General features: G+C 37.1%; 1 protein-coding gene across 1 annotated transcript in view; it reads right to left on the reverse strand.

The window, feature by feature from the left end:
* LOC115888055 (tyrosine-protein kinase Src42A-like) overlaps positions 1–12,686 on the reverse strand; it is a 98,394-nt gene that overhangs the window by 65,216 nt on the left and 20,492 nt on the right. Inside the window, exon 2 of the mRNA XM_030907624.1 lies at positions 852–2,054. Within this exon, the coding sequence (XP_030763484.1) occupies positions 852–1,981 (1,130 nt within the window). The 5' untranslated portion in view covers positions 1,982–2,054. The remainder of the gene's footprint in view (positions 1–851; positions 2,055–12,686) is intronic.

Below are 12,686 nucleotides of genomic sequence, written 5' to 3' on the forward strand. Positions count from 1 at the left end.
GCGATAATAATAGAGAATATTTTTGTGTTATAAATGTGGCATGTATTGAATATGGAAATAAACCTCAATATGAGGACAGTTGAATGACTTCGTTTCACGAGCGGTCGATCTCTACGTGTCGTTATTTTATATCTGTTATTTTTTAGAAGTAGCAACGGTTGCGTTATGTTATTTCTAAATAACTATTATAAAATAACAGTTAAATAACAACCCATCTGTAACTTTGACTTGCGCAGAAGACTTGCCACCGACACAGATCACAGGTAGGGATGCCAACTTTCAAAATAAAAAATAAAGGACGAGAGGGTAAAAAAGAGGCACAGGCGAAACATTTTTTGAAACCTCGCTCAAATGTCTAAAATTTATCAAAAAGTTATGTAATCGGTATGCGATTGATGGTGTTTCCTACTTTCTCAAAAAAATTTATACTCAAAACTTGTTAAAATAAAAGAAACCAATTTCAACAATTTTTTTTTTCAAAACATAAGCTAACAGTAAGTAAACATAAAATAGGTAAACATGTTTATCGCTATCACAAAGCTTTCTTGTACATAAATATTTCTTCATTTTCTTTTCTGTACAATCGAGTGGGAGTAGCAAAAGACACAGATTAACAATTTTTAAAGCATTATGGCGATAGACGAATATTTTTTAGATTTTGAGTTTGGCATGTAAAAAAGAGGACTTTTTCAATGCGCGAGAAAAAAGAGGACAGTGAGATCAAAAAGAGGATTGTCCTCTGGAATAGAGGACGGTTGGCAACCCTAATCTCAGGCAAAGCGCACGACTATCTAGAAGAGAGTGCGTACGCAACAAAGTAAATAGAAGAAGAATAACTAACTGACACTTACGGTTGAGATTCTAGACTATCTGCCAACGCTACGTCAGCCTGCAGGCTGAACCTCCTCCTATTCCTCGACCAGGCCTCCCATTGCTTCCTCAACCTCCTCTCCGAATTCTTCGAATTCAAATGCCTCCTCAGGAACCTCTGCCACTGCGTCTGTCCATCATGCTCGTCGCACTCCGAGCACGAACTGTTTGAACCCACACTACTTTTCCTGCTGGTCACTGTACTATCACACCAAGACGACTTCCTGCTTTCTGGCGTTGAAGGTGTCGTAACACTTGATTTCTGACTCTCGAAACCCGAAGACACCGACTTCCTCTCAACCAGACTGCTCTTCCGACTGTCTGTCGGCGATGCTAGAGGATATTCCGTAGAAGAATGTCTTCTGGAGGGCAAGATAGGGTCGGCAAAGGTACCGTTCTGACTGTTTTGCTGTCTCAGCCATCGCATTATGTGCTCGTTTCGGTCTTCTTCCAAAGAATCTAGGAGGATTTCGTTTAGGTTCTCGTAGATCTTGTCTTCTTTGGGTACGTAGCCCATTTTTCGCATACGAGGCGGTCTGGGTTCGGCTTGAACTACTTCGTCCTGTATTTTTTCGATGGCACTGACTATCTTATCGTCCAAGGCGTCTTTCGAGTACTTACAGTACTTTTTTAGGAGCCTCAGCACGATCTCGTCGTTATCTTTACCTATTACCCTATCAGTCTTTTTCTCCCCTTTAAATAAATTATCACTAAATACATTCTCCCTTTCGATAATCCTTAGTTCGGGCATCGAAGGTCTCCTGGGCTGTTGCTCAACGATCCGATCTTCAGGAATCTGTCCCAGACTAGTCTTTCGTTCCGTCACTATGTTATCGGTTAGTTTTATCACATTGTTATTATCACTAGAGAACTCGAACTTGGTGCCGTTGAGCTGGTTGTTGAACATGAGCTGCTTGTGCTCGTCGGTGAGCTCGGCGAAGCCGTTATCCTGCAGGATGAGGTCCTTGTTGGCGACGCGCTCGAGGAAGTCGGTGATGGCGGCCCAGTGCGCCTGCGTCAACACGCCGTGGAGCCGGATGGAGGAGAGTTGGAGGGGGATCCATTTGTTGTCCTTGTAGCACCAGACTACGCCGCCTGATTGGTTAACCATGCTTTGGGAGGCGCATTAAATAGCGGTGGATGGGGCAATGCTCGCTGGTGTTTCCTCATAGGAATTCTTACGGCTAAAAGTTGAAAAGGAGAAAAGTTTTGATTTAAATGTTAACAAGTATAATTGATATCGACCACAGGTGGTACATTGTATTTATTCCTGAACTATATTTCCACGTGTTGTGCTTGGTTTCTTCAACTATACATTAAAAATGATACAATTTTAAAAAAAGTGATGATAATTATGCATTTTTTAATATTGCTCTATACGTATTGTGTTTGGTTTCCTCGATATTCGAGAGGAATGAACATATATTAAAACGTCTAAATTTTTGTAACTTTTTCTTACCATTCCATTTGAGAGGTTGTACCAAGTAACCATACTGAAATACTGAAGGTGTCATATGATCGGGTAATTGACATGGTAATTGTTAATTTGAAGTATGATGTTATGTAATGTCAGGTTATCGTCACATGTGCTTTTATGTCAGTTTAAAAGCACATGACAATGATTACAATTTTTTTTGTATACTTTTAGTTACGTAATCGAGGGCGCGATTTTTAAATCCATTGCTGCAAACCATTGATATATTTGGCGCCGGGCTGACTAACTGGAATTTATTTTTCCCACTGGAGATTCAGGCGGTACCTCTGCTGTAAAAAAATGTCAAGTTGCCACATTTATTTGTTTATTTCCTGACATTGTCATTCGTTTTGAAATTTTAGTTTTGTATTAGAAGTTTTTGCTTTAAACGAATTGTGTTGTCATACATTAAGTTTAAACATTTTTACTAGCAGACCTAGCAGTCGACCATTGTTCTTTTTAGAACCTTTTTTACTGCGAGGTGTACAAGATAGCTTAATAGCCGTAAAAAACTCATCGCAACTTTATTAGAATGTTTTGAACGGGAAAGTCGTAGTAATGGCCCTTTATGTCCCTTAAGTGCTGTTAAGGAGGTAAGTTTTCTTATGCAAATAATAACCGTATATATTTATAATTAATTTATTTTTGTTTCCTAAAATATTGATTGATTAAAAGAAAATATGTAACATTGTGCCGGTCAAGCTTAATCACGTGATTAAAAGTTTATTTGATATGAACTAGTGTGACATTGGACTTTATTCCACTAGTGAAATACTGAAACTCTGTTTTCTAGACTTCGCAAGTTGTAAATAGCCCCACATACAGCAGAAGATCCGGCCTGTGGACCCTGCCTGCGGACTTGGCCTGTCACGTACCAAAACTCTCGTATTTTGGCCTGGGGACTTGGCCCGCCGATTAGATCTTTGTCCGATTAAATATCCTCCTCTGAGACAAAATTCGACGTTTATATCAATAAATGTTTATCCGAATAAAAACTACCGCTTAGAAGCAAAAGGATAACGAAGACTGGTCTGTCGACTGTATCCTTCGTTCGTCTTTTTAGACCAATCTAATCTGACAGATCAAATCTGCGGATTTGGCCTGTGGTAGGCTTGGCCCGCCAAAGACTAGCCCTGCCACATACTTGGTCCGCCTCACAAACGCAAAGTTTTTATCCGCAGGGTAAATCTACTGGTGTATGGGGGACTATTGGGTAGTTGCTTCTTGAACTTCCGCAAAAATTGCTGCAGAAATGCCATCATTATCTACTTGCCTTTTTGATGGTTTTTAAAAAACCTTTGCTAATTCTTGCGATACAAGCTCACACTTCATAATCTGTGAAACAATAATTAACTATTAGCTGACCTGGTAATATGAAATATGACAACATTTTTTTCGGTAGAGAAAGAACGTTCTTTCGACAACACACGGTATAAGCAAGTATAAGTGACCTAAGTCTGGTCAACCTTGAGGTAAGTTCACAAAGTGCTTCTTGTTTTATTGTGTAGATATTTTTTGTTGACAGATTAGCAGGAACACCCACCACTTAACGGGCCTATTAAAGAGAATAAGAGGAGAGTACAGAGAATGACTGAAAAAGTTGAAACCGAGGGGTGTCTCACTTCGGTAAAAAATGTACATGTACTGCCAAAATATCATTTTACTGCCAAACGACTGCCAAGGACTACGCAGAAGACTGCCTATGACAACCATGTAATAATTATAGGCTGATAAAACTGCCAGTGACTGCCAGCGACTGCCAAGGAAAATGTACATGTAATTCCAATAGTGAGCGTGGAACTTCATGTCCACTGGATAGTCAATTACATGTAGCGGCTAGACGATTGACATTATTTTTGATTTAATGAATACTAAAATTTCGGAATTTTTCATATACAGGGTGGCCCATCGAAAACGTTTCGCAAGGCATAACGGCCAGGGTATATTTTTTTTTTCAAAAAAATCCAAAAACACGTCAATTTTGTTTGTGAAAGGGACAACTTTTGCCCCAAAAATGATTGCAAAATCTTCAACCCTCTAAGCGGGGGTGTCATCCCCCAATTTTTTTCAAATGGGAAGGGGGGTCAAGTGGTACCGCAATGAAAAGAGCTTTCTATTTTCTATATTTCCCCGCTTCGTTTTTGAAAATCGGTCGAGTCATTGAGCAAATATGAAGGATTGAAATTTGAAAAGTTTATTTAAACATTTATTAGAGTAAATGATAAGGATAAACTCCTTCGACCAATTTGAGGTTTTTCTTATTATTTCTACATGTTTACGCATTTTTTCACTTGTCACAAGGTTGAACGAACAGGTGCGGTAGTTGCTAGATAGCTGTTCTGTGACTTGTGCGTTGAAGTTCTTCTCAATATTGTTAAACTGACCTACAATAGAATTTCCAAAAATACCAGCCCACACGTTCAATATCTGAGGGTTTTGTGTGTGCACCTCGTGAAAAATCCTGGAGTTGTCCTCAGCCTAGTACCGACAGTTGTACCGATTAACTACACCGTTCAAAAAGAAAGTACACTCATCCGAAAAACATACATTAAATAGGAAATTATTATCATTCGCCAGTCGTTCACTCATAGTTTCACAAAATTGCAAGCGACGCGCGACGATGAAAATCGTCTTCGTAAGTTCTTGTACCAACTGAATTTTGTACGGGTGGAACTTGTGTTTTTTTAATATCCTTTGGACACTTGTACGATTCACGCCAGACTCATTGGCCAATTTTCTTTTACTCATCATACTATCATAGAATAATGTAGTTACCACAGTTGTTGTTGTAGTAACTACATTATTTTATGGTACTATCCATGGCAACTTGGCACAATACGAATACCTCATAGCTTCATTTACTATAAGATTTTCCCTCTGCCTCTTTTTATTCATAACGGAACCATTTTCGCGAAATTTTACTACTAACTTGCGAACAATTTTGCCATAAAGGTGTTTGTCAGAATGGCGTTCATTGAATATCTGCGCAACCCGATTGCCACATTCATTATTTTTAAAATAAAGTTCGATTATTTCCACTTTTTCTGCAAGCGAGTACACCATAATTGTTAAAAAGTTTAACGATATTGAGAAGAACTTCAACGCATAAGTTACAGAACAGCCATCTAGCAACAACCGCACCTGATCGTTCAAACTTGTGGCAAGTGAAAAAATGCGTAAACATCTAGAAATAATAAGAAAAAGCAGCATATTGGTCGAAGGAATTTATCCTTATCATTTACTCTGATAAATGTTTAAATAAACTTTCCAAATTTCAATCCTTCACATTTTCTCAATGACTCGACCCATTTTCAAAAACGAAGCGGGAAACTATAGAGAATAAAAAGCCCATTTCATTGCAGTACCACTTGACCCCCCTTCCCATTTGAAAAAAATTGGGGGATGATAAACCCGCTTAGAGGGTTGAATATTTTGCAATCATTTTTGATTGTCCCCCTCACCAACAAAATTGACGTGTTTTTGAATTATCTGAAAGAAAATTACCCTGGTCGTTATACCTTGCGGAACGTTTTCGATGGGCCACCCTGTATATTTCCTTCAGCCACACACCCGCTTTACCCGACCCCTGAGAGCGACCCGAACAGTACAGCGTAATAGACTCTTAATCTCACTTTGAATATATCACAAATAGTGATTTTTTTGCCTATATCTATAAGAAGGCCAATGGGATCTATAACTGCGACATTTCTATTAAATCACTACCCAAACAGAACATGGAACTCTAATGGTATTTTTATGCAACGTTCTAAACAAATAATTAAATTTTGGTCTCTGGCCTGTTGGTGGCGTTGTAGGTTCGCTTCCAAATTCGCCAATCGCTCGCAAAACAATTGAAAGCCAAACGGGCAACGGAAAATGTAACAATTTGCATACAATAAAAGCGTTTTAAAATGTGTTTTGGCATGAATCATAGAGACAATTCGCGATAAGCGGTTGGTAGTTAGTTATGTTCGCGATCGTTAAACCATTAACTGCCGTTTTGCCGGTACTCTTTTGGGCTTAATACTATTAAAGTTCCGATATGGAAGGCTAATGATGATTTATAAAAAAATATAGTCATGTTATATAAACATTAAAAATATATTTGGATCAATAAGTGCTAATAGCAACCTTGATATTGTGACACGTGACAAACAAATTATAAAAACGGAAATAATTAGACATTTTTAGATAAAATTAACAAACGAAGTTAAATCACCAAGAACTAGTTAACTACTTTTAATCCTAGACATGTATAAATGATTGAATTACCATATAAATTAATTTATTTTGATCCAACATATACAGTAGAACTTCGATAATTCGGACACATATTGGAACAGGCACCGTCGAATTAATGAAGTATTCAGATTACTGGAGGAAAATTTTTATAATGTTATTGTTTCATACTTTTATTGTTCCCAGCCTAGACTCAAAATTTAAACACATTTTTATTTAAACCACAACGCAAAATGCTTTATAAAACATTAAAACATCTTTTTGTTATCTTCATACTAAAAACTTTCGTCTAAGTCGAACCATTCTCAAACGAACAAAATACCAATATCATGTACAATGACTAAGCATCTCTTAATGCTGAACTAAATAATATTAAAACGAATTTGCTACAGAGTGGTTACTCTGAGAAGTCCATTGACAAGATTATAGCAAACCGCAAAACAGGCTCTTTGGTGCGTCAGCTTGAAGAAGATGCTCTCTCCTGACGATTTAATATTTGAAAGAAATGTTAGAAATGATCAGGTGAATATCGGAACAGTATAACAATAAAACTGTTTTTAGGTTCTGAAGTACTAAGAAGCGTCTTAATAAAAACAAGATCAGAAACATCTATACATGGAACAGAGTGCATCGTATATTTGAGGTGCATCGAATATTGCAGATCATGTGTGGTCTAAGCATACACTTATCAAGCGTACCAATGCTGGTCTCAGTATACAACCTCAAGCTAGACTGCACCCAACGAGCATCACGAATGAATGATTTGCTCTAGTATATTAGCTCGCGATTGTTAGGACCCTATAGATCTTTTGTGTCCCTTTCTCGATTTATAACTCATCATTATCCGAGATGGTTTTCTTCTTATCACGCCCTCTCCTGCCGAAGGTTGGCAATCCAAATGGCAATTGTGGCTCTGGAAACTGCAGCCCGGAAGATTTCCGCAGACGAGCGTTCAAACCATCTCCTCAAATCTTTTAGCCATAAGTTCTGGCATCTTCCTACTGATCTTTTCCCTTGCACTGTGCCCTCTATTATGAGCCGCAGTATTTCGTATCTACCACCTCTCATCACATGACCCAGGTGTTGCATTTTTCTTTCCTTGATAGTGTTCAGTATCATGCGCTGGAGTACTTCATTGTTGGTGATCCTTTGTACCCATGAGATTCGCAGCATCAGTCTGTATACATACATTTCGAAAGCTTCTATTCTCTTTTCGGTCTGTGAATCCAGTGTCCAGCTCTCACATCTATAGAGTAACACAGAGAAGACGTAGCATCTGACCATTCTAGTTCTGAGTTCCGCACTGAGGTCTCGTCTTGTAAAAAATGATTTCATTCTCACGAAGTTTTTTCTCGCTTGCTCAATTCTTGAAAATGTTTCTCTTTTCGGGTCGCACTGACTATTGATGTTAGCTCCTAAATACTTTGAGGTCACTTGTTCGATTGTTTGTCCCTTGACACGCAGGTGTGCATTTATTGGAGTCTTAGAGTCTTAGAAAAGACCAATAGTTTGGTCTTGGAGACATTGAGATGCAGTCCAAACATCTCACTATGGTGGACTACGGAATTTATAATGCTTTGCAGTTCTTGTATATCGTTGGCTAGTTGGCTATTATAACCGTATCATCGAGATGGTTTTACTGATGGTTAATTTTCCGATATCAGTCGTACCAAAGTTACTTGGCACGAATGGTTGTCGTCTCGACGCAATCACTGATGAGGCGTTCTGGTGTTTCCCCATTTTCCCCACAGAATTTGCATTTGCCGTTGTTAGAATTTTAGAATTTAGAATGAGTGGGAGGGGGGTTAATCACTTCGACCTTACAGATCCATTGTGTCCCCCTTTCTTGAATCATAACTCATCATACAGTCCCAGGGCTTTGACAAAAGCCAGTATCTAGGACGGTTTTATAGAGGGTAGTTCTCCATCTCCAATATCAGTCGTACCAAAATTCATGGCACGAATGGTTGTCGTCTCGGCGCACTCAGTGATGAGGTGTACTGGTGTTTCACCATCTTCCCCACAGAATCTGCATTCGCCGTTTCTTCTTAGTTTCAATCTACTGAGGTGTTCATTGAGGAGACAGTGTCCTGTTAAAAACCCCGTGACAATCCGAAGATTGTTCTTACTCAGACCCAGGAAGATCTGTGATTTTTCTTGATCATAAGCCCTCAGAAACTTCTTCGAGTGTCTTAGACCATTGCAAGATTTCCATTCCAGGTTGCGGATGGAATCTTCCAAGTTCTTGAGTTCCGCCTTGAGTTGGTTACCACTTGGAAAGCAGAACGGTTCTGGTCCAGTTAGTGGAGTGTTCGCTCCTTTCCTAGCTAGATTATTTGCTTTTTCATTGCCTTCTATACCTTGGTGAGCAGGCACCCAGTGTAGGAGGACTTTGTTTTCTTTGCCTAATTTATTCAGCTTCTCTATGCATTCTTTGACCAATTTCGAATTGATTGATACTGAGTTGATCGCCTTTAACGCTGCTTGACTATCAGATAAGATGGCTATTTCTTGTTTCCGATAGTTCCTATTTGCCGTTGTTTCTTAGCTTCAATCTACTGAGATGTTCATTGAGGAGGTAGTGTCCAGTTAAAAAACCCGTAACAATCCGAAAACTGTTATTACTTAAACCAAGGAAAATCTTCGATTTTTCGCGGTCGTAAATCCTGAAATTTTTTTTCGAGTGTATTAGACAGTTGGAAGATCCCCATTCCAGGTTATGAATAAAGTCTTCCGGGTTCTTGAGTTCTGCTTTAAGTTGGTTTTAATACCTCGATATAGTTTTTTTTTACTAGCGAAGAAGACTTATTCGGATCAATAGTGAAGTACCGGTACGACCATGTAGACATTCGACGGCGTCCAATATAATATATGTCGATTTCTATATAATTTAATATCATCTGTTCTAGTTTCGTAGCGATAAAAATACCATTTTTAGACCGTTTAGAAAAAATCCGCATCATTTTTGCCAATGGCTAACGGTTTTATTTTCACGTAGGATATACGCTAAAATGCGAAATTCAATAGTTATTTAAATATGACTGTTTTTGTTCTATTGTTTCAGTTTGCGGTTGTGCCAATTTTAGTACAATGACACACAATGACGTTAGAAATATATTTTTTAGTTAATTAAATTTTACTGTATCTCAAACCCTTCGAAAATATATGTGCAGATGTCAGTAAAAATTAATAAAAAAACAATGCATTTCATCTTAATTTAGTAGATAACTGCTGAAGAATGTCAAGATTTGTGCCTTTTTAAAGGATTTTTGTAGATTTTGTCAATTTTTAAAGTGTAAGTGACTATAGTAGAAATCACGAGAGTTTCTCGTTAAGACATTGGTAATAACGTATTTGGTTAGGCATTGATCATAGCTCAAAAGAAAAATAAAAAAAGACAAAAAAAATTAAAAACCCCAAACTTTGAGTCTTTTTTCTTCTTCTGAATTTATATTTTGTGGTTTCAATTGATCAATTTCAAGGCCTTGGAGATCAATTTGAGGCCTTGAAACTTCTATTTATGTAATTTCTAAATTCTTTAATTAAGACTTTTTCTGTTTTTTGAACGTTGAATGACATTTTTATGAAAATCCTGATATTGCTCCAATGACATTTTGAAATCTCTTTTGAAAAGTTTCAATTATTATAAGTAGACATTTCTAAAAAAATCTCTAATAATTAAGTAGTTTTGATAGTTTTTGAATATTTGAGGTATTATTTTTTTTCAGAATAATATCTACTAACATTATTTTTAATAATTTGTAAATTGATTTTTAACCTTGGACAATTTAGTTAATTATTGATATTAATTGCAGAAAAAATAAGGTAAATAAAATATTCGCGTTAGGAACTTTGATATTAGATGTAAAATTACATAGTTGTTTTTCCAAACTCAAAACTTATTTATTTATCAAACGTAGTACAGTATGTGGCGTTGTTACCAGGATATTTGTGGGTGTTCAATGCAATGTTCAAAGCAATTTTGAGTACATCAAAAAGATCTTTCTTTTCTTCTGCCCACTTCAGCATTATCATATTTAAATTAGAAATACATCTGTATGGATAATTGTTGTTACAAAAGCACTGAGCAAAAAATTACATAAATATGTAAATGTATTATGTGTGATTTTTATCGACGATTTTTAGTATTGTAAAATCATTTTTTTTTTCTATTACAAAACAAGAAAAAGTATTTACTGTGTAGAAGAAAACGATGTTTCTACTCGAGATATTTTGCTTTTGAAAGGAGTAAAAGAGAAGGCTGTTGAGGCAGCAAAATTAATAAGTATGTATGCAGATAAAAATCGAGTCAGACCAATCAACGTAACCAATCAGAAGCAAATCCGTTTTAATATTATTTAGTTCAGCATCAAGAGATGCTTAGTCATTGCACATGATATTACTCAATGACATAAATGTTTTGACTATTCCTATTTTGATTCTTTGAGAATGGTTCGACTGTGGTCTGTTGTAAATTTTGGTCAATTGGTTCTAGTACTACTTGCGCCTGCCTCTATTCTGGTGATTTTTTTCCACGATTCTAGAAATTTATCCGCCACATACTGTTTTGTAGCAATTTTAGGTCTGTGGAACAGTGATTTGACCTCTGTGGAACACTGTTGCTAAACATTACCTTTTTACGAACTTACTAATATTAAAAATAGTATTTAGCTTAAAATACTTAAAACTAGACCATACGATATAGAAAGCGACAAAGATTTTCTGATGTAACCAGATTTCCGTGTTCGATTGGCTGTAAAGGTAAAACGCGTCTGTGAATATTTTAAAATTAAGAAAAAACCGAAGGCTATAAAATAAACTTAACCTTCGCCCGAGAAAAATTGCCCAAGAGCCGGCTCGACGAACTTCATGAAATTCGATGATTTCGCTTTCACTCAAGTTATGTATCGACTGGCGATTTAAATCGAATGTTATACAAAATAATTTTCACATATATCGTCTTGGGTAATAATGTCACAGGTATATGTAAAAAAATCTTACGTACTTTTTAGTCTTACTCAGAATAGTAAAGACAGGAAAACTGTAAAACTGTAGTTGGTTTACCAGCAATAAAAACAAATATGTTAGCGCAACAGACATTTCAAGCTGATGGAATTGACGGGCTAAGGTATGTGCAGATGTTGTCAATCAGAATTAGAAAACTCAGAGCACATTATTCTATGTCAGTGTAATAGCTTGGCTAATGTGCGTTTCTTAGTACTGATAAGCCCTTGACAAAGATATGGAAGGTTCAGTGTTCAAGTTATTAGATTTTTTGAAAAGAATACGAGAGGCTAATGCCAACTGGAGATTAGAAGAGTATCACAACAGATCTGAAAAGGTCTGCATAATGTCTACAACCACCTCAAAAAAAATCTAAAATATCTACAAAGACTGAACTCTTAGTGTTTTTTTTTCAAAGATGCGCCAACAAATTGTACAGATTTTAACGTCGGAAACGTTTTGGACTACCTTCGTATTGATTTGACGAAACATATAAAAGTTAACGTTCCCGTTTGTTTTGCGCTGGAGTTTTTCTTTGCCAATCATCGATCACAGATAATAACACTTGTACGTTTTTTCAAAACGTCATTCTTCGTGTTCTAAACACATCCCATCAGAGCTATATAGCCCGGGATTCTGCACCCATAAACCAATATTACCCGCTTTTTCTACCCGTAATACGCAACTGGATCCTCGCAAACGAGATTTTCTTAGAATCGACGTCGCGTATCTATTCTACACCGGCCATTATCGTCATCTAGAACTAGAATCGCTATAATTCAGGCTTTCTTGCTGGCGACCGGGCCCGTTCTTTACAATTATTCGCGTCTGATTACGGCCGGATAAGTGGCCAGACGAAAGCCGTTAGGCGCTAGTGGCACATCTCTTATACGCATTGCGTTTTTTTATTCGCCTTTCTAATATTACCTTTGCTGGATGTTGGAGAGATGGACGGTATCGATGTTTTTTTTCTTGCGTTAGTTACACAAGGTTATCTTGACATTAACATTATATCACGTAGATTTTTAGTGTTTTGGTAGGGCCGATAAGTTTGAGAACGTATCGATCTAGTGTAAGTAAATAATCATAGATTCATAAT

Source organism: Sitophilus oryzae, unplaced genomic scaffold (assembly GCF_002938485.1).
Source record: "Sitophilus oryzae breed Bouriz unplaced genomic scaffold, Soryzae_2.0 scaffold_682_pilon_pilon, whole genome shotgun sequence".
Classification (NCBI taxonomy): domain Eukaryota; kingdom Metazoa; phylum Arthropoda; class Insecta; order Coleoptera; family Curculionidae; genus Sitophilus; species Sitophilus oryzae.